This window comes from Gekko japonicus, unplaced genomic scaffold, assembly GCF_001447785.1.
Source record: "Gekko japonicus isolate JY-2015 unplaced genomic scaffold, Gekko_japonicus_V1.1 scaffold208, whole genome shotgun sequence".
In the NCBI taxonomy this organism is placed as follows: Eukaryota; Metazoa; Chordata; class Lepidosauria; order Squamata; family Gekkonidae; genus Gekko; species Gekko japonicus.
Window position 1 is genome coordinate 1,487,949 of NW_015173680.1, and position 20,183 is coordinate 1,508,131.

The following is a 20,183-nucleotide window of genomic DNA, read 5'->3' on the forward strand; positions in this document are numbered from 1 at the left end:
AGGAGGAGGAGTAAAATCTCAGGATGAGGAGGCAAACTCAAGTAGAAATCTTAACTTCTGCCTCCCCTCAGGACACTTGCTGCTCATGTTCTTCCTGGCTCTTTCTCAGAGGCACCAGGCACACGAATGCAGGCTTTTCTCCTGACTTAACAGGTGCTGTTAGGTTTGGCCTTTATCCCACTGGCTCTGCCAGGCACTACTTCCAAGCAGGCTTCTCCCACGATTCTTGGGGTCTGAGACTTAGCAGATCTGGCAACCTTAAACAGAGAAAGGACAACTGCTTATAAGTATAGTTTATACACTGGACCATCTACCACAAGATGTGGAGGCGGTCACTGGCTTTGTGGGGTTTGAAAGGATTTCCACAAATGCACGGGGGAATAGGTATGTCCCAGATAGCCAGCATAACTCACAGTGGGAGTGGGATGTTGCCTTCATATCTTACTAGGGAATTTCCCCACAGCCTGTGTCTGGCTATGGGATGCTATGGGACATTTTCTCTTATCTATCTTAAGGTGTGAATATGTTGGGTGATAGTGAGATATTGGGGGAAAATGGTATTCAGCAGAGATAAGATAGTCCAGCAGAGCCAGAGTAAAATAATTCAGACTCAGAGTCCATGTGTGATTAAAATATAAAGTTTTTACTAAATTCTAGCATGGGAAAGTGTAACTGGGATGAAAATAACAAAAGAGCATAATCGGCTACATCCTTACACCACAAAGACAAAACTAGAAGAGAGCAATTATGGCTACTCTTACTTCTTCTTCAGAACAGTAAACAAAGACAGGAAGAGAAGCCATAAAATGGTAATATACCTTGACACTTTAGTCCCAATCAAATCCCTAGATCAGGGAGAAAATTCCCGGGCTTTCCACATCTAAAGAACATTGGTTACATGAGAAACATGTGACTTCCTGTGAGTAACATAAACAAACATTTAACCCCAGATATACTGAGTGTTTTCAACTTGTAATACCCAACAGAATATAAAGTGCAGTGGTTTGAGGCTTTCAGGTGAATTTCAATTGTATTGAGAGCAAAGTTAATTAAAATGGGAATAATTTTTTTTTGTTACTTCAGGTAGCAGAAGCCTTACCTTTAGCCATGCATGTTGCAGTGCAATGCACCCGAAGACCCAGGGAGCTGCAAGTCCATGTGATGATGAGCTGACAGCTAGGCAGTAGGCAATTAAACCATTGCTGTTTTCTTGATGGTCTGGGGGGAGGGAGGGTGGAGCCCATCACTGTGGCATCCAGAGGGGCAGGCCTGTTATTAACACCTTCCGCTTGTGAGTGATTCTGATTGTTCTCTCTTGGTCCTGAACTCTCCCTGCTCAATTGTCGAGGTGACACCTCTAGTCTTCACCAAATAATTGTGTCCCCTCCCTCCAATTGTTGCATTTGTAGCCTCTTAAAGGGCTTGGTGGGCAAATTCATCTTTAATTTATAGTGCAGTGCACACACAACCAAACTGTGTCAAAAGCGGTCTGACATGCAGTCACTTGAAGGTAAGGTGTGTCCTAGCTCGGTGATGGGAAAGGTAACTTTTGCCTGCCAGGCGGCTATTAAAGGTGCAGGAACAGTGCAACAAGCCAGTAACCCATTTCCCTCATCAAAGTTCCGCGCTCTGTTTGCACCACTTGAGTGATGCAGGACTGGTTCAAATGAGGAGCTGCTGAGTCCTTGGGGCAGAGCTAAAGGGAGGGCTCAGTTGCCAGCATGCTGACCCAAGCAGGGGATTCCACCGTGCACCCTGTCCTCCTGACTTCACATCCGGGCTGCACAATCATGCTTAGGAGTGTACAAAATGCTGCTTTGTGGAGGCAGTTTCCTTAATTGCCCAGTCAAAGACAGCCTGCCATTGTTCCACAAAGTAAACCTGATAAATGCACAATACCCCTTAGTTGGTGCACCACTGTTATTCTCAAGGTTTGTACATCTCGTGCTGCTGCTCTTGAGCCATTGTGTATGTTGGGGAGAGAACCTCCTCCTGCATCAGCTTTGAACTCCTACGCCAGCCAGGGCTACAGTCAACGACCCTGTTATCCGGGCCTCAAACCAATTTGCACCTCTAAATAGTGACTCTGGGCCGCTGGTCATTTGTGAGAGAAGGCTTGTGCAGAAACAGCTTCTGCCCTTCCTTCTGGGGCTTTGTGGTCCTGAGGTCATTGGTCACTTCCCCCCCCCCTTAATGTAAAACTCAAGTTCTTTTGTTTTCCTTTATGATTTATGCCGAGCAAAGAGCAATTATGTTAGCTCTGCTTATGGCTACCTACCCAGCCAGTTCTATGGATTATCATCCGTTAAAGCTCCTTGTGGGGTCTGACAAGAGGACTACGGAAACGGTGGCAAAATTCATTTCACGGGCACTAAAACATCGTGACCAAGTCTTGAAACTATCCTGACTCCGTGGGTTCAGAGGACTGATCTAATTTTGATAGTGGACTTATTACTATTTTACTTAGTTTTCAAAATGTATTAGTTCCATCCTTTTATGATATAAACTTCTGGATCTGAAATGTGTTCCCTTTTACTGAATGTCTGTATCGGGGCTAGCCTGAGTAAGTCCAACAAGTCATCGCGCTTTCTGGAATATTTTATTGCGAATAAAACTGAATAAACTGGGGGAAGAACACTCAGCCATGCCCAAAAATGTTCCCCATAATTGCCAAGGAGCTTCTAGTGTTGCCATACTAGCCATGTAGTGCTTATCACTTACTGTTACCAGGGTTGTGAACAGAATTCAGGAAAGACAGTGTTCTTGAAAGGCAGCCTGGTTTACACCTCTGTGAGACAGCGAGGGCGTCTTTCTGTGCTTTCCTGGATCTGCTGCCAAGGAGCACATAATCCCCTGGGCTTGAACTCTAAGCAGTCTCCCGCCCCCCCCGCCCCCATCTAGCTGCCTGTTCTTCCTGTGGCCATTTTCCAGGTTGAGAGCATTTGACAGGAGGAGCTGTACCTTTTTTTGATGCCCTTAAAGGGGTCCCTTTTCTTTTCATTATCAAGAATTAAAGCTAACTGCCTAAAAGTATAGATTCAGGAGCTGTACCTTTTTTAATGACCTTAAAGTGGTCCCTTTTCATTGTCAAAAATCAAGGCTAACTGCCTAAAATTATAGATTCAGGTGGGTAGCCATGTTGGTCTGAAGCAATAGAACTAAGTTTGAGTCCAGTGGCACCTTTAAGACCAACAAAGTTTAATTCTGGCTGTAAGCTTTCATAAGCATGCAGACTTCTTCAGATACATGGAAACAGACTTTGCCAATCATTACATATAGGTAGAGAGAGGGTGAGGGGTGTTAGTGGCCAGGAAGGGCTAATTGGAGTAAAGTAACTGAGTGATAAGTATCACTAAGATTGGATTAAAGCTGTTGGTAAAACCTGTGAATAGCATCAAATTAGCATACAGATAATAAAAGAGTTAACAAACAGATGTGAGAACTGAGTGACCTAGCATGTGTAGTGAGATAAGAACCCAAGATCTCTGTTAAGCCCTGGGGGTTTCAGTGTTCTGAATATTGTAATAACTTGTAATTCAGCAGTCTCCCATTCTAGTTTGTTTCTGAAATTCCCTTGCAATAAAACAGCTACTAAAATTATGCCTAAAAAAATTATGGCACACCTTTCAATAAATATATTTTGAGAAGGACAAACTGTTACTTGGGATCTTTTGGAACAAAACTTTAGCAGGGGTTCCCTAAGGCATTTTGTAGCATGTTCAGACAGGTGATCCTGAGGCAGCAATGATCCTTTCATATACATTTCTGTGGTGGTGTTTGCACCATGTAAGGCCACTGAAACAAGTTTGCAGCCTGCTGGTTAGAGGAGATAGGGCTTTGTTTGCAGTGGTTGGTTGGGAGAGGGAAAGGAGGAGAGCAGTGTAGACACTAACAAAATGAACAGGCATTATCATAGTTTGGAAACCAAATTTCTTTTAGTGGAGGGAGGGGACATAGTGTAACATTTTCAGCTTTTACTGAGCATAGGACTCTTTCTGAAAATGAGATGCAAATAGCTATGTGTTCATTCCCATGCAGACTCAACAACGTCCTTAAAATTCACTTGAACAACTATGACTTCACTGGGCTATCTGAGATAAGCAGTTTTCCCGACTCAGTTTCCCAGCTGTAAAATACAAAAATGGAAGGCCAACTTTATCAAGGCCAGGGGACCCCTAATGTTCTCTGAGGTTGAAGGCAGAGACTGGTGGCCAGAGAGTCTTGCTGGTGGTAAGCATTTCTGGGAATGCTAGTGGATTGCTTTTGGGCAGGACCTGGAAGGATGGAGACCCCACAGAGAGCAAGGGAGAAGGTACTCAGATGAGCATTGTTTCTGAACTCGCCTCTGACATTTAGCCTCAGCCGATGATTGGGGGGGGGGGCTTGCTTGGCCTCAGATCATAGCAACAACAACCTCCCTGCATTGTTATCCAAACTGATGTAACAAACTCCTTGTGAACTGGAAATGCCACTGGAGCAGGAGGTGTGCCTTGGCTTGAGGAGGCGCCTAGGATTTTACATGGGCAATGGCAGCAAATCCAGGGCTGGGGAGTTTCTAAAAGCCCTCCTTTCCTTGTCAGAATTCTCTGTTTGCTTGCTGGGTAAGTGCTATCAAAGCCTTTTGCTTCCAATCCATAAGTGCTGCTTTATTGCTACCCTTTGCTAGGGAATCATGGCATTCTCTAGTTCCCCAACGCCACATCTGTCTTCTTTCTATCAGAAGTGGCTCACACAATGGCACTGGAGGCCCAGACTGTGTGAAGGCGGCGTGTGTATGTATGTGTATATTACCCATAATAGGCTCAGCTCCCTTGTTGTTCTACCAAGCTGTCTCATTTTTGCTCAGCTACATGTGGAGCTGTTTCCACCACAGAGTGGAGGGAACTCTCAATCCATTAGAAAGTCACTGCATACTGGGGTGCATGTTTGGATTCATTTTCTAGCTCCAAAGACAGCTCTCACCCAGACTCCCATGTGGCCATCTTTATATGTTGGCCCTGTGTAGGAATTGTGGCATATTGCTAAACACTTGCACCGGCAGGTGCTGTGACTCAGCCCTGGTGTGCTAACTTCTTAATTGACCAGCATGGTTAGTAAGCGCACCGAGGCTGAACTTACTAATGTTTCAGCTCCTGAACCTGTTTACTAGGAGTGAAGGGAAACTAGCAATGATGGGAAGAAGTTTCTCTGAACATATGCAGAGCGTGTTTCCCACGCACACCATCTGGTGTGCAAGGGGCACATGTTCCCATTGGATGGAGAGGCTGGTGCCAGAGGGGCTTAGCAGCCAGTCGGGTGTGACTCTGCAGTGTCTCTTGGCAGTCAGCAAGAGATGATAAGCCAGCAGGGTGGGGTTGTTGTGGGAGACTGGCTTGGCTGGGTAGGTCACCAAGCCCAAGGAGGTGGTTGGAACCTGCCAGCTTCAGCTTTGCCTCAAGGTGTATTCGTGTCCATTGCTGCATTTGGATGCTGCAACAAGTGGAGGCTATGAGGTTTACTGTCAGATGTGAAGAGGGAGGGGAGGGGTGGGGACTTCTAACTGACCATGTGCACCTGTGTGATCATTCCGGATCAGGGCAACCAGTCGACTAAGGAATTTTCAGTTGACCAACTGATTACATTTACATATTACCAAAACTGCTATATAGGTGCCATTTGGACATGTTGATGTAAACATAAGATAGTGTACAATTAAACGGGGGAAAGTTGCATTCCTTTTAATCTTTGCTTTTTCATTCTCAATGGTAGAAATACATTAAATAAGCCTTAATTCGTTCGCCCATCTATGGGCTCTTTATTTGCTGCCCTGCCAGTTTTAACAATTAGCCTCCATTAGTTGATTTAAAGCTATTGTTGATTAAATGGTAGCATCCATTAGTTGATTTAAAGCTATTGTTGATTAAATGGTCTGCTGAATATAGGTACTTATTATGGCATAGAGTAGCTAGATTAGGACGGGAGAAACCTAATTCCCACTTGGTCATGCTACTCACTTGGGACAGTAGCTTTCTCTCAGCCCAGCCTAACACACAGGATAAGATCAAGGAAGAGAGAGCCGTAGACGTCACCTGCAGCTAATTTTCCACCTCTGAGTGCCCTTTTAGGATGGGTTTGTTGTGCTCTGATTTTGGTGTCTTGCCTACTCTACTGCATATCCGGGGGGCCCAAGTCCCACCTCTTTTTCCCTGTTCCCTCATCTGTTGTATCTGTTGTCCTTATACATTTGTGAGTGATGCCCACGGTGGCTGTTGTCATACAGGTTCCTGTAAGGAAAGCAGCTGGCTGGACCTAGGGTTAGGTGATGGCCAGCAGATTAAGGGGTATAACTGTACTCAGCCAATCGCCCCACTTCAAAGAAGAAGAAGATGTTGTAGGGTCACTTCCATGCTTGAGAGGAGATGGATGGAGCATGAGGGCAGGGTTCTCAGTTAATTACTCTCAGCATTCCACAGTTAAGGATACATCTGCCGGCCCATCAGTCTCCAATGCTGACATATTTATTTCCTTCACTGTGTCCCCCCCCCATTTTACCCAAACAAATGGTAACAATATAAACTAAGCTTGTTATTTCTGTTCGGTCCTTGAATCTGTTAAACATCTTCATTACACTGTGTGCTAATTTGCTGCTCACCCTCTGCTGTGTATGGACTGGTAATTTCCATTTCATGGTATCCAAAGAAGTGTGTGTGTACATGAAAGCTTCTACCTTGAATAAAACTTTGTTGGTCTTAAAAGGTGCCAACGGCCTCAGACTTTGTTCTGCTGCTTCAGACTAACACAGCTATCCCACCCTGCCTTTCTCCCCAGTGGGGACCCAGAATGGCTTACACAGTTGTCATCTCCATTTTATCTTCACATCCTGGATGAAGTAGTTTAGGCTGGGACTGTGTGACTGGTCCAAGGTCACCCAGCGAGCGTCCAGGGCAGAGTCAGCATTCAAACCTGGGTCTCCCAAATCCTCATCTGACATTCTAACCACTACGCCACGCTGGCTATAACTTATAGAACATTTTTAATGTGTGCAGTGGAGGGAGGTCACACATGTTGCCTCTATTCTATAAGCTGCTTTGGGTTCTTGTTAGGGAGAAAAGTGGAGAATAATTAATTTCCTAAATAAAATCAGGCCACATGGAGGTGTGGTTGGTACTGGAGTCCCGGCACCTTCTCGTGGCCACTGGACTATGTCTGCCCTGCTGCAACAAGAAACGGGAGCAATGCCAACATCCCCTCCCTGCTCCTTGGTCTGCAGTTTTAATGCCAGGCAAGTGAGGGTCCAGCCTGGCACTAGGGGGGTTAAGGAAGGCTCTCTGTTCCACATTCCTGCAGGGCAGAAGAACAAACACTGTATTTTTGAGAGCAAAATGTATCCAGCGCAGCATCCCGGGAGACACTGTCCCTTTTGTGTAGCAAACAACAGGGGTGTTCTCCCTCTTCTTGCTCTGTTGACTGGGGGATGCGCCCAGAGACATTTTGTTAAGAGTTTGGTGAGATTCTTGTCCTGGGGAGGTGACAGAGCACAGATAGGAGTGCAGCTGAAAAGAGCCGGCTTGCTCTGCGCTTCCTCTGTTTGTGGCAAGGGAGGTGGCGGCGTCTTGAAAGCTGGCCTGGCAGCCGCAGGCTCTGAAGCCCAGCCCTCCTTTTCAGAGGCGTGGGAGCCGAGACACCTTGCACACACTCAGCACTGTCAAAAAGGAGCCCCGTCTCGTGCATAATAAAGGAAAATTGGGATCCAGATCCAAGAATGGATTCTGGGGCTACCAATCTCCATTCCCTTCCTGTCATGTCCTACTGGCCACGTCCCTCCACCCTTCTTTTGTTGGACCCATCATGGTTGTTTCTAGCAAGAACAATGTCTGATCTCAAGGATCTACCCCAAAGGGCTCCGATGCTTCTCCTAGGCCAGAGCTGCACTTTCAGTTCCACTGCAGTGCAGACTTACCCACAGCACGCTTTCCTGCAGAGATCAAATGATGACATAGCAACAACCCCCACCTTCTGTCACAACACCCCCCCCCAAGTTTCCTGGATCAAAATCACTTGCATATAGGATAGTAAATGCTCCTTATCCACAACTGCCCCTCAGAGAGCTTCCGTGTTGCATTTTAAACTGTGTGTGTGTGTGTGTGTGTGTGTGGTATGAACATTGTTTGGGGGTGTGGAGTAAGGAAGTTACTCTTCTTTGCTTAGCAAAGCAATTCCTCTGCTGTGGAGGATGCCTCTTAGCCACTGCTTCTCTCTGTCCAGGTGGGAGACCAGATGAAGCTGCTGCAGAACTGCTGGAGTGAGCTGCTGGTTTTGGACCACATCTTTCGGCAAGTGCAGTATGGGAAGGAGCATAGCATGCTGCTGGTGACGGGCCAGGAGGTACGTGTGTCTGTGCACTCATGTCCGTGGGCCGGGTTGTGATATTCATGATATGTTAAAGATGAGTGACACCAAGCAGGCACCTCTAATCCAATGTTCTGTGTCCCAGTAGCAAATCCAGATAGATCTGGTTGTGGTGGTGTTTTTTATTATTATTTATTTATTTATTCATTTATTACGCTGCCTTGCTCATTTAGACTCAAGGCGGATTATAAGTATGATAAAAAAAACCCTTTCAGTCAGTCATTAAGCAGAATAACTGTGAGGATGTTGTTCTTTTTGAGGAGCAAGTATTGAGAGGTGTGCTGCCTCTGAGCATGTCATGACTGGTGGTCAGTGATAATCCTGTCCTGCATGGATTTGTCTATGCATGAGACGGATTATACAGCGTAAGAATCTGATCCAGTAGCCACAGACTGCTCTAAACCTGACATTTTGGATCAAGCACAGAGGGTTGCTAAAGCCAAACGTTTCCCCTAAAGTAATTATCTTGCTTAGCATTGAGTCATTTTGTTGATAGAGGGGAAAAACATTGCCCATTATTGAATTTAAAATGAATTTTAAAATGTCATAAGAACATAAGAGACGCCAATGTTGGATCAGGCCAAAGGCCCATCCAGTCCAACACTCTGTATCACACAGTGGCCAGAAATGTCAGATTTACATTTCAGCTATTGGATCAAATGTTTCAGTTTGTCCATTTCATTGAGATACCTCTCTGCTAATAAGAGGTTGCTATTCTTTAATACATTTGTTTAAATTAATTAGTACACTTGTTTAGTCACATATTCTCCAAGCGCTATCTGTATGTAGAGGGTCCTTTTATTTAAGTGGCCAATGAGCCAATTGTCTGGGCCTTCTCCTGGTTCTCTCCTGAGATGGAACTTGAGCCCCAAGGTATAGATAGGGGCTCTGGGGCAAGTGATGCTCTGTCTTCTTGGTGCTTGAGGGGAGTCAACGGTGGGAGGGCTTCTAATGTCCTGGCCTCACTGGTGGACCTCCTGATGGCACCTGGTATTTCTGGCCACTGTGTGACACAGAGTGTTGGACTGGATGGGCCTTTGGCCTGATCCAAGATTGGCTTCTCTTATGGTTCTTATGTCTCCTGTGTTTCTAGGTGGACATGTCGACAGTCGCTATGCAGGCAGGGTCTACCCTGAACAACCTGGTGCTGAGAGCACAGGAGCTGGCACTCCACTTGCATTCCCTCCAAGCAGACAGGCAGGAGTTTGTCTGCTTGAAGTTCCTAATCCTCTTCAGTCTCGGTAAGTGGGGAGGGGAAGGGAAGGAATGGGGGGCGTTGTAGGAACATGTGGAAGGGGGAACATAGGGGCCAGGAGGAACTAAAGACTCAAGTGCATGAGTCATCTGCACAACAGAGTGGTTACTCTGTAGGAACTGTTCTGTGGTATCCCTGCTCTCTGCTTGTTTGCATGGGTTGTTCTGTGTGGGTGGAAGGCCCCTGCCTTTATGCAGAGGTCTCTTTCTTTGTGCTTTTCCATCTCTGTGATTCTGAGAACAGGGGGCAAAAAAGGTACCTCCTACAATTATCCTCTCTCCCCTCCTGTGTTCTTCTGCACAGGTTGGCCTGGGCGGCTGGTCTTCGGTTACCAGGCCCTTGCACCCTGAAGAGCACAGTCCATGTTGCAAAGCCTCTCTGCTTCTTCCGGGGTCGACGCAGCAGAGGCCGTAGCAGGGGCTGCAGAAATGGCTCCCATGGCAAGATTCCCAGGGAAAGCCAATTGTGTTGATTCTCCTGCAAGTTTCCACATGGGCCACTTTTCTGCTTCCATCTGTGGATTCTATACCCTCTCCAAATATTTCCCATACCATGTTTTGTACTCCAAGCACTGCATCTCCTGAATGTTGCAGTCTCCCCTTCTACAAAGGTTGCATGTTCCAGTGTTTTACTGTTGCTTGTACGGATGCTATTTCCCTTGGAGTTTTTGGTTTGTAGAAAGGCCCATCTTCTTGCAGCGTGGTAGCACCCACCAGATTGGCACAAAGGTTTTTCCATAGGCTACGTAAAATCTGAAACTGCCCACTGGGACACAGAATCAGCAGCCCGTGGCAGAGAATTCCTTGCCATCTGGCCCAGATAATCCTGGTCCCCTCCTATCAATAAACCTCAAAAGAAGGATTTGTTTGCATTGAGTGTTTGTTGCCAAGACCAGTTGATATGGCCTTTGCAAAATAAAGGTGTTGACAATCTCTTGCTACCATGTTGGTGGGGGCAAAGGCAGATGCTATCTGGTTGGATTTGCGTCAGAGGAATCCAGGGCAGCCTCCAACGTGGCGGCCCGTTACACATTACTCGAGATTAGCTCTGTGGCACACTTCACACATTCACTTTTTACCTAGACAAAATATCTTTGGTGAATTGGGCTGGGCTTGAATTGTGCCTCTTCTGCTCAGATGCTGATGCATGCCAATGCACAGACCTGCTCGAATGGATCTGGGTAGCCTGCGAAGTGTTTCATCTCCTGCTAGTGGCCAAGGAATCAGCCACCAATGTGGCATAAACAGGAAGGTGCCATCACGGGCATTCTGAAGTGGCAAAGACTGGAAGGTGGCCTTGTGTGTTTTATCCCTTATTTGGACCTGCTGGGTGTACACACTGTTGGGAGTATTCTGGCCCAGCTGGTGCAGCAGCGCAGTAAAGGATTTTGCAGTAAAGGCCCACTTTGCAAGAGGCTGAGGGAGGAAGGAGCAGATCACTTGTGGATGATCAGCCATGGGTCTTTCAGCCTCTTCCATTATGGTGTTCCAGTTAATCTATGGATATTTTCTATATTGCACTCCACCAGGAAAAGCAATGGTTTTCTGGAGGCCTGTCAGTGAATACTGTAAAAGCTTTCTGTGGATTTGTCTGTGTGTGTACTTGATGCTAAAAATAATCCTAGTTCTGCACCAAGAAAAGTTGGTTCTGCAACTTCCATATATTATGCAAATTATGTAATTCATTCGGCATTTCCCCCCCTGGTTTTGGTGTTAAAGGGGAGGGAGAGGAACTTTGCAGGGCATTGAAATCAGTCCATTGCCCCCTCTCCTTGACTGCTGAAAACCTCATGCAGAAATCCCTCATGCCCTCTGGCTTCCGTGAGTTCACCAGGACCCTGCTTCAGAGGGAGGGAGGGAGGGGAAGGTTTTCTGGAGGAAGGCAGCAGCACCCCAGGCCTGCCCCCCCCCCCGTAGCTAAGCCTTTCTCCATCCTCCAGCACCACACCCCAGGTCCAAAAGCACCCCCTCCCATCCCTTTTTGCGCATTGCGTTACACTTCTGCCTTGTTGTTGTCCTTTCTCCTTTCCCCCAAGCTTTCAGGAGAGAACCAGGAACAAAAGGTTACCATTGCCGGCGCTGCATTGCTGCCCCACATCCAACTTTTCTCTCTCTGTACCGCAGAGCGTGCTGGGAGCCATTTGCCCTTCACAGGCTCAGCTGTACGGAGATGCCTGGCTTATTATATGTAAGATGTAATTGCCTGTCACGAATTTTCACATTTCTCTCTTGGCTGTAGCACAATCAGAGCTAAACCGCACATACACACACGCACACGTTCGTTCGCACCCGCAAGCACAAGAGGCTGCCATTTGAGCCTAAATAGATTTCTCTCCTGAGCAGGTAAAGAGATTTAATTAAAATTAGGGCTTCTCAAAATAGCAATATTTATGAGGTTGGCACACAGGTTAGCTTTGTTCTCCAGAAGGGTTTAATAGGGCCTTAATGGATTGACCCCTACCGCGGCTGCCTGACTTCCATTCACCACGCAGCCACTCCAGGGGAGGGGAGCAAGAGCGGCTTTTATAAGCCTGCATTCCCTTAAGCGGTTGCAATTTATCAGAAGCCTCCGGCAAACAAAAGGAGCCGTGAATAGGAAGAACACTTCAGGGCATAGAAATCGTCCCGGCAGCTCCGCTTGTGTGAGGGGCTGCTTTGTCAGAGGACAGAGTCTTTACAGCCGCAGCGGAGGCTCTAAATGAAGTGAGTCGATGTTATTTGGACAACATTCTTTATGCCTTGCAGGAATGAAAAGATTATTCAAATATTCAATTAAACTGTGAATAGGGTTTCTTTTCCAAACCAGGTGAGTCGTTGAGAAGAACTTGCTATTGTGGAGCCAACTCAGGGTAGAGAGTTGACATTTAGCAATATAACTTCTAAATGTGACAATCACAATAATATTAAGCAGATAAAGAGATTTCATGCTGATGCGTCTGATTATAAGGGAGTGTGCGTGTTGCCTCTTTCCCACTCAGCCAGAACTGAAGACCCAGGGCTTTTCAGCAACTAGGAACAGGCCGGGAGTGACAGGCAAGCTGCAGGCCCTGAATGCAGAATGTGACATCGAGCAGCTGATGCTGGCGGGCAGTTTGCTGCCTCCCAGACCAACTCGTTTGCTTGCAGTGGAGGCAGGGAGGCTGTTGGGTTGTTTCTGCACAGCAACCATCCTCCATGAAGTTCTTACTACTGCCGTGAATGCCTCTGGCACTGGAGCATCCACAGGGTGATCTCCCCCTGCCTTTTGGTTGCCCCAGCCCTCTGTGGTCATCAACATCCCACCCTAGAGGGCTTTTTAAAAACATCAGCCTTTTGGCTAAAAACATCAGTAATTGACATATGGCTGTAGTATTAAGCTATAGCCCTATGCCAAATAAGGGATTTTAAATGGTAGCTATGTTAAATTACATTCTGTAACTGACAGTGATATGTCAGTTACCATAAGTGATGAATATACTGCTGTTAACTTAAACTCTGCTGTATCTCTGCTATAGCGATATGTCAGTTCTTGTTTTTTCCCCTTAAAGTGGTATAGTGGGTAGGGAAATGACAGTCACAGGCCCTGGGACAGGGAAAATGGCACAGATGTGGTTGGCAGCTGCAAAAATGTGCACCTTCCTGTCCATACCATGTGCAAACACACTTTGTACTGTGCTCTTTCCCAAAAGCTCATAACAAATCAGGTATGAGAAAGATCAGGGCAAAGCAGGCAAAAACAGGGATAGTGGATGGTTAGGGGTCGGTATTGTTCTGGGGGGGGACACACACAATACCCTGCTCCAGACTGAATTCTGAAACAGAGCAAAATCTCCATGTGGAAGCAACCTTGATGTGACTGACATCTGACAGCTGTTTGGGCCTACAGAAGGGCCCCTCCAAGAAAAATGGGGCCCCAGTGGATGTTGCTAATTCATGGCTCCCATTTACTTCCTTGTTGATTTATAATGGCTGAATCATGCATGATACTTGATTTCTCAGCACCTGGTGACACACATATGTTTGAAGAGATGTGACATTCTGATCCCGTAGCTCTGTAGCACAGTATCTGAGTTGTATGCAGGACAGTCCCAGGCTCAGTCCAGGGCATCTCTGGTTGCGATTCTGCAAAGTTACTGCTAGCCATAGTGTGTTGTGTAGGGTGGATGCTCTGATTCTGAATAATGCAGTTTCCTATGTTTGGTCACATGTGCCAGCCACCCCTTGAGCAATGATGGAATATGCACATATCCATGACCTTCAGTCATGCAGTCTGGAGAAACATAACAGTGTGTAGCACTTTCCCCCTGCTGGTTCTTTTTAAAAACCAGAAGGAGGCACATTTGGAGGCACATTTGCAGTTCCCCCAGCCTGGCTGTGTTGCTCCAGCTTCTACTAGAAAGAGCAGCACAGGCTGTCCTTGCGGGGTCCATCTGAAAGGGTGGGGGCAGGCCACCGGGAGGGCTTCAAAGCGGTGAGACAAGCAGGTGGGAGAACTCAGAAGGTTGCTGAGCAAAGGGTGACCCCAAAGGAACATAACAGAGGGAGAACAAGCCGTGGGTGTAATAACAGAAAGCTCTCTCTAGTCTCTCAAGGGGTATTGATTGGTTTCGTATCTTGTTCTCTCTGTGGAAGAGTAACTTTGCAAAACTTTTGTTTAGATCACTTAAGTGTGTGTGTGTGTGTGTGTGTGTGTAAAGTGCCTTCAAGTTGCTTCTGACTTACGGCAACCCTATGAATTAATGTCCTCCAAAACATCCTGTGCAGTAACGCATTTGCAAAGGGCGCTGTTTCAATTGGACAGCTCTGTTCTTGCTTAATTTGCTGGCTAGCCCTTTCAAGAGGAAGCCTCAAGGAAGAATTAGCACACTGTGGAACTGGAAAGCTCCACCTAAGAAAGGCCATTGGGGTATACTGGCATGCAAGAAAGCAAAATTGCCAGGAACAGCCAAGAGTCAGAACTGGGAGGGAGAGACCATGGTTGGGGGGGGGCACTCCAGCTGGCCCCAGGGAACCCCGGCATCCCCTCATCACATCTTTTCTTTCTATCATTAGCTAATGCTGCCTCAGCTGAGAAGCTGCCACAAGCAATGGATGCATAAATACATGGGGCAAATCAGCCAGCAGGGCTGACCCACTGCACCGTGCAGCCTCAGCCTGGTCCACTATCTCCCCCCCCACACCGGAGGCCGGTCATACAAGAAGAGGAAGCAAGGCCCTTGCCTGCCTTTGCCTCTCACCTGATTGGGATGAAAAGGCTCGCCTCCCCAGGCAGCCTGCCAGCTTAAGGGGGATCTGCTTATCGCCTTGCATTCATGCCTGCCAACTGCATCTCTCGCTTCCAAGGAAGGCATCCCCGCACGAAGGGCCCTTCTGCCGTAGGTTTAGCAGAGCCACTTGCCAATGTCTGCTTCCTGAGCGACAGCTCCAGGCACACCAGGGATAAAGGTTTCCATGTTGCCTGATCCGTGTTGCCACTTCGGGGAGGTCGGAGCAGATTAAGGTGATCTTTTCAGGCGCTGTTCAGAGAGGAACACAATCTGTGGCCTTACACGGAAGGTGAGAGCTCTGCAGGTGCCCAAAAGGCATGGACAGGAAATGAAAAATTGCCCTGGGGATGAATTTCCACAGCTGCCTTACATTAGGACCTTAAGATGTGCGGCATCTTTTTTGTGTTCTAAAATGTATTTGCTGCTTTTGTGTAGGGCACAAAAAAGGAGCACATTTTGGGGAATCACACATCTTGTGGATGCTGGAACATGGCCTCTGTTGGGATCTCCTCCCCCAGTTTATTTTATATACACAAGGTTTGAACTGGAGTTAGTAGGGAGTCTGTAGTTCCTTGTTTTAAGCTTTAATAAAAATCTAAACTAAAAATGCATGTTCTGCTCGAATGAATTATTTTAGTCCTGCTTAATCAAAAAGGGACTAGCGGTATAAGAAATGCAAACTGCTTTTAGATGGCTTTTTAAGATAATACATGTTCTGTTGCCATGAATGTAAAATTCCTGATTCAAATAAATCAGGCAAACCTGTAACAAGATGTATATAATGCAGCCCCTGCCACCATCTTGTGGGTCTCCCTGGACCACAATCTCCTGACCTCCCATACCTGGCTGTCCTTGTGAACAGCACTAGTGTGAGATTTTCCGATGGTCTCAACTTCTCTTTGGCTGCTCCTTTCCTTGCGTTCCATTATCCTCTGTCCTCTGCCCCTTGGATATCTGTTTTTCTACCCATTATTCTCTTTTAAGTCACTGCTTCTCAGCCCGCTGTGCCCCTTATCTGTGTCTGGACCCTCTGCCCACTCCTAGTCCTCCAGGTTTACCAACAGCACGGGGTGCTTTCTCTTGTTTCTGTGTTGTGTTTTTCTCTGTTAGCAGCACTACTTGTTGACATGTTGGGTGGCCCACTTCTTTGTGCATGCAGTTGGAAAACTGAGAGCGATTGTGAACACTCTGTGACATTGCAGGAGATTGGTGAATTTCTACAGGCAGGTTTTGCCCCAGAAGTCAGCCAGATTTCATTGGCTTTTGTAGCTTGGTCCCCGTTTCAATATTCACCTGAGCATTCAGGAATAGCTCTGCACCCCATTAGGCATCACCTCAACATGGGCTCATTTTGAACTCTTTTCTCATTTTTGCTGCAGATGTAAAGTACCTGGAGAATTCCAGCCTAGCAAAAGATGCCCAGGAGAAAGCCAATGCGGCGCTGCTGGAGTACACCATCTACCACTATCCTCACGCCACGGACAAATTCCGGCAGCTGCTTCTCTGGCTAGCCGACATTCGGTCTCTCAGCATGCAGGCTGAGGACTACCTCTATGACAAGCACCTGTGCGGGGAGGTGCCTTGCAACAACCTTCTGATCGAAATGCTGCACGCCAAGCGGACTTGAGTGTCACCGCCTGCCCACCCACCCCCGCCGCCTTTTAATGGGAAGAGACTCTGGTGAAGGAGATGCCGGGGCAGAGTGGGATAGTCGGGCGGATGTTTCCTTGCCCACTGGCCCTCAGTAGTTCTGTTTAAACCAAGCCAGTGAAAAGCTCCAGGCAGCTTAATGTGAATATACAGTATCTGTGGGAGTTTACTACACTGAAACTGTAGGTCTTCTGCATTCAGTGAGGCCAGGCTTGAGTTTTAGGGGTTTTGTTCCTTTTCTCTCCTCATAAGGCGCATGAGAGTATTGCATCCAAGAGCCCTGAGGCTTAACAGCGTGGGGCTCCCCTTGATGGCGGTTTGGTGGCTGAAGCTGGTAAAGAATGGCTGGGGACACTGTGGGGAGGGGTGGGGAGTGGGGAGGGAGCTGTGTGGCTCCAGAGCTGAAGGCGCTCGCTTCCTTAACCTCCCCAGGCCCAGTTCAAGCTGTTCGTTTTGACCATTAAAGATTTCAGAGGCCTGGTCCCCCCCCAGTGGAATCTGCCTCCTCCCCAGTGGCCTTTTGCAGCTACTGGAGGCAGTTGAGGAGGCGGCAATAGCATCTGTGCACCATCTGCTACAGTGAGAGCTTGCAGGGCTTTAGCTGTGTGTGCCCCACCACTATGGAACTCCCCTTCCCCTGGCAAAAGGTTGAGACTTAGCATGTCCGAAAGACACAGTCAGACCTTTCTCTGAGGTGGGAGTGGAGTGGGGTGGTGGTGTTTCATTTTAATTGCCGATTAGTTCAATATCTATTTTTATTTTCTAAAACCTGTTGCAAAGCACATTGCGTACCCTGAGCCTTCAAGTCTGTGTTAGGATACAATCTTAAGCTACTAATTTAATTGTACCTTCAATGTGTGTGTTGTGCTGCCTGAAAGCATTGCTCTTGTATCAGATGCTCAGAGCCATCCCTGGGGGCTCGAATGCGGTGGTTGTCTGCGCTAGAGGCGCTGCCCAGGCAGGTTGAGCCAAGCCAGCCTCCCTGCCCCTTGGATTGGCTCAGTGGCCCATCTGGAAGTGCTTCTCCTCCCCTTTCAGGCATGAGCAGTCTAATGCAGACGTGGGGATAATGCATATCCGCCAGCCCACCTCAGAGGCACAGGCGGCTGCTTCACACCAGTCACCTGTGGCTGTCCAAGTGCCTCTGCACTGATGGGCTCCAGCCCGGAGTTTGCAAAAAGTCCCTGCATACAACTGGAGTTTTCTCCAGTAACTCCCCGATTAATAATAAATGTTCAAAGGGGAAGGGGAGTGTGCAGAACTCACAGAAACTACCCCAGGGGATCTGCTCCTTTGGGAAGGCAGAGAAGCAAAACCGTCCCCTCCCACAGAAGGTAGGCTGGGTTTGTTTGTGACATCGGTGTGCTCAGGGACGGCAGGATCTGCAGTGCACATCTTGCTGCTTTGCTGTATCCAGCCTCGGATTGAGAGCTGCTGCTTTAGACAGTTCGGCTCTTTTATAGTAGGCATCCTTCCCTGGATGGGCAGCTCCTCTGCTCTTCCAAGGCCATCTTGAACTCCCTGAGGCCCAGCCTTCTCCTCTGGCTGGGAGTTTGAGAAAGGAAAAGAAAGATGCTGTGTGGCTTATCCTTGGCAGAAGTCGCTCTTTCTTGTTTTAAAAAAAGTGGTTATCCTTGGGGATGTAATCCCACTGAGCATCTCTCTCCACCCCAAGTCCCCTGGACCAGTCAGGACTCGAATCCATAACTGGGCATGGCTGTGCACCCAACTGGGATTTTAGAGCCAGCTTGCCTTCCACTTCTCCAAGGCCGCATCCAGACTGAGGGAACGTTCTGCATTCAGCCTCTCTGCTTCCCCCTTCTAGAATGCGTACTCTGTCGTCTCTCCTCCCTCCCCTCTGCCTGCCACTGTGCTCGCTGTGATTAGCGCGTGATGTCCCTTTGCCCCACTGTGGCTTAGATGTGGCTGCGGTTTCGGAGGGGCAAGCTGACTTTGGAGCTGCTCCATCAGAGCTGGGCACCTGCTGCTCGGAGCGGCTTCCAGCCTGGCACCTGCCTACACGGCAGAGCTCTGTAACAGCTTTGAAGCCTTTGGAAGCCTTTAAGCTACTACTCTGGTCGCTTGTTTCTGCATTTTGACGACATGTTGCTACGGTTTCTGCTCCCGATCTGCTGTTGGGATTCCTTTTTCTTTCCCCTGTGTGTGCGTGCGTGTGTTTTACGGGTCAGGAGAGTTGGAGAATATAGTTCAAATGTGACAAGCTGTCTTTTTCTTCTTCTGGAAACAAAAAGTGCCCTTACGTGTGTGTGTGTCTGTTTTGTTCTATTTCTCTTCCTCCTAAGTCCTCCTGAGGCACAGGGGGAGTGATGATTGAACTACCTTGCCAAATGAAGACATTCCAATAAATTTTGCAATTCACTTATAGCCAGTGGTGTTCTTTCTTTTAAGCCAACAAACAAAGCCAGCCAACCAATGGCAGTTGAGGATACTGGCAGGCCCTTGGTTCCCTTGTGCCACTGCGGTTGAGTTCACAAGTAACAGCTGGGCACAGCATTTGCCCATGGAGCAAAAGCGGCTTGTTTAGTCACAAGTGGCAATTGCAAAAAAACAACAACCCCACCTTGCTGCAAGTGACGTATCGCAACCTGCTGCAGTGACCCGGAAGCGTATGTCCCTGCTACTTGATCTCACCAAGGAGTTAATGTTCATACTCTCTTCGAGGAGGCAACTGTTTCCAGCCACTTTTAACTTCACTTCACCAAGAGCGCACTCTCCCAGAGAAGAGTTTTCAGCATTATTAAGAGCCTCTTGAGCAGCAAACATGAACGACTCTGGCCGTTTTCCTAAAATGCTGCTCCTTTTCCAGCCTGGCTGGTATCACGCAGCAGGCTCCTTTCTACTGGGCCAGCTGTGTTGCTGAGGCAAGGCTGGAGAGCATCTGAGGCAACAGAGCTAGTCCTTTGTGTGATTGGGGCAGACTAGGGCCTGGTCCCACCACCACCACCACCACCACCACCACCACTATCCTCCTACAAAAGGTATCCTTCCTTTTCAGTAACATTTCAACCTTATTGGAGTGGTGGGGGTGAGACACACACTTGCCTTTTCTTCAAAATCCCCTAGCCTACAACAACAGTGGCTGCGCTTTTCTTGCTAGACGTAGCCAGAGGTGCATCCCCGGCCATCTGAAGGACAAAAAGACTCTCCTGCTTTCAGAAGACAATCAGGAGTGGGCTGCTGAGATAAGACACCGGGCTTAACTCTAGCAGGGGTTGTGTGGGGCACAGGAGAGACATGATTCCCTGCTTGGGAAAAAATCTGGGCTACGAGGTTGCTGAGAGAGAGGATCACCAGACAAGCCAGCAGCATTCCTAAGAATAAGGAGGCACCAAATATGACAAAATGAATGTCCACTTGGGGTTGGAGAACCCTCATTCAAGTCCCCATGCAGGTGTTAAACCCTGAGTGGGGTTGGGAGCACGCTCTCCCTTCTCAGACAGTTATCCGGGGTCAGGATAAGAGGAGAGGGTATCACTATATCTACCAGGAAAACTCTGGCTTCAAAAAGTCCCTTCAGGCTCACTCAACAGATGCTGGGTTCCAGGACTTCCTCAAGCAGGACCCGTCTCACCACTCTGATCAGCAGTGAAGAGAGCACATCCAGGGCAGAGGTAGCACTGATTT

The 20,183-nt window shown here is 47.8% G+C and overlaps 1 protein-coding gene across 1 annotated transcript in view; it reads left to right on the plus strand.

Moving 5' to 3' along the window:
• The window catches only part of NR5A1 (nuclear receptor subfamily 5 group A member 1), a 32,735-nt gene extending 16,220 nt beyond the window's left edge, over positions 1-16,515 (plus strand). The window contains exons 4-6 of the mRNA XM_015423031.1: positions 8,245-8,364; positions 9,482-9,629; positions 16,268-16,515. Of these exons, the coding sequence (XP_015278517.1) occupies positions 8,245-8,364; positions 9,482-9,629; positions 16,268-16,515 (516 nt within the window). The remainder of the gene's footprint in view (positions 1-8,244; positions 8,365-9,481; positions 9,630-16,267) is intronic.
• Positions 16,516-20,183: the final 3,668 nt, after the last annotated feature.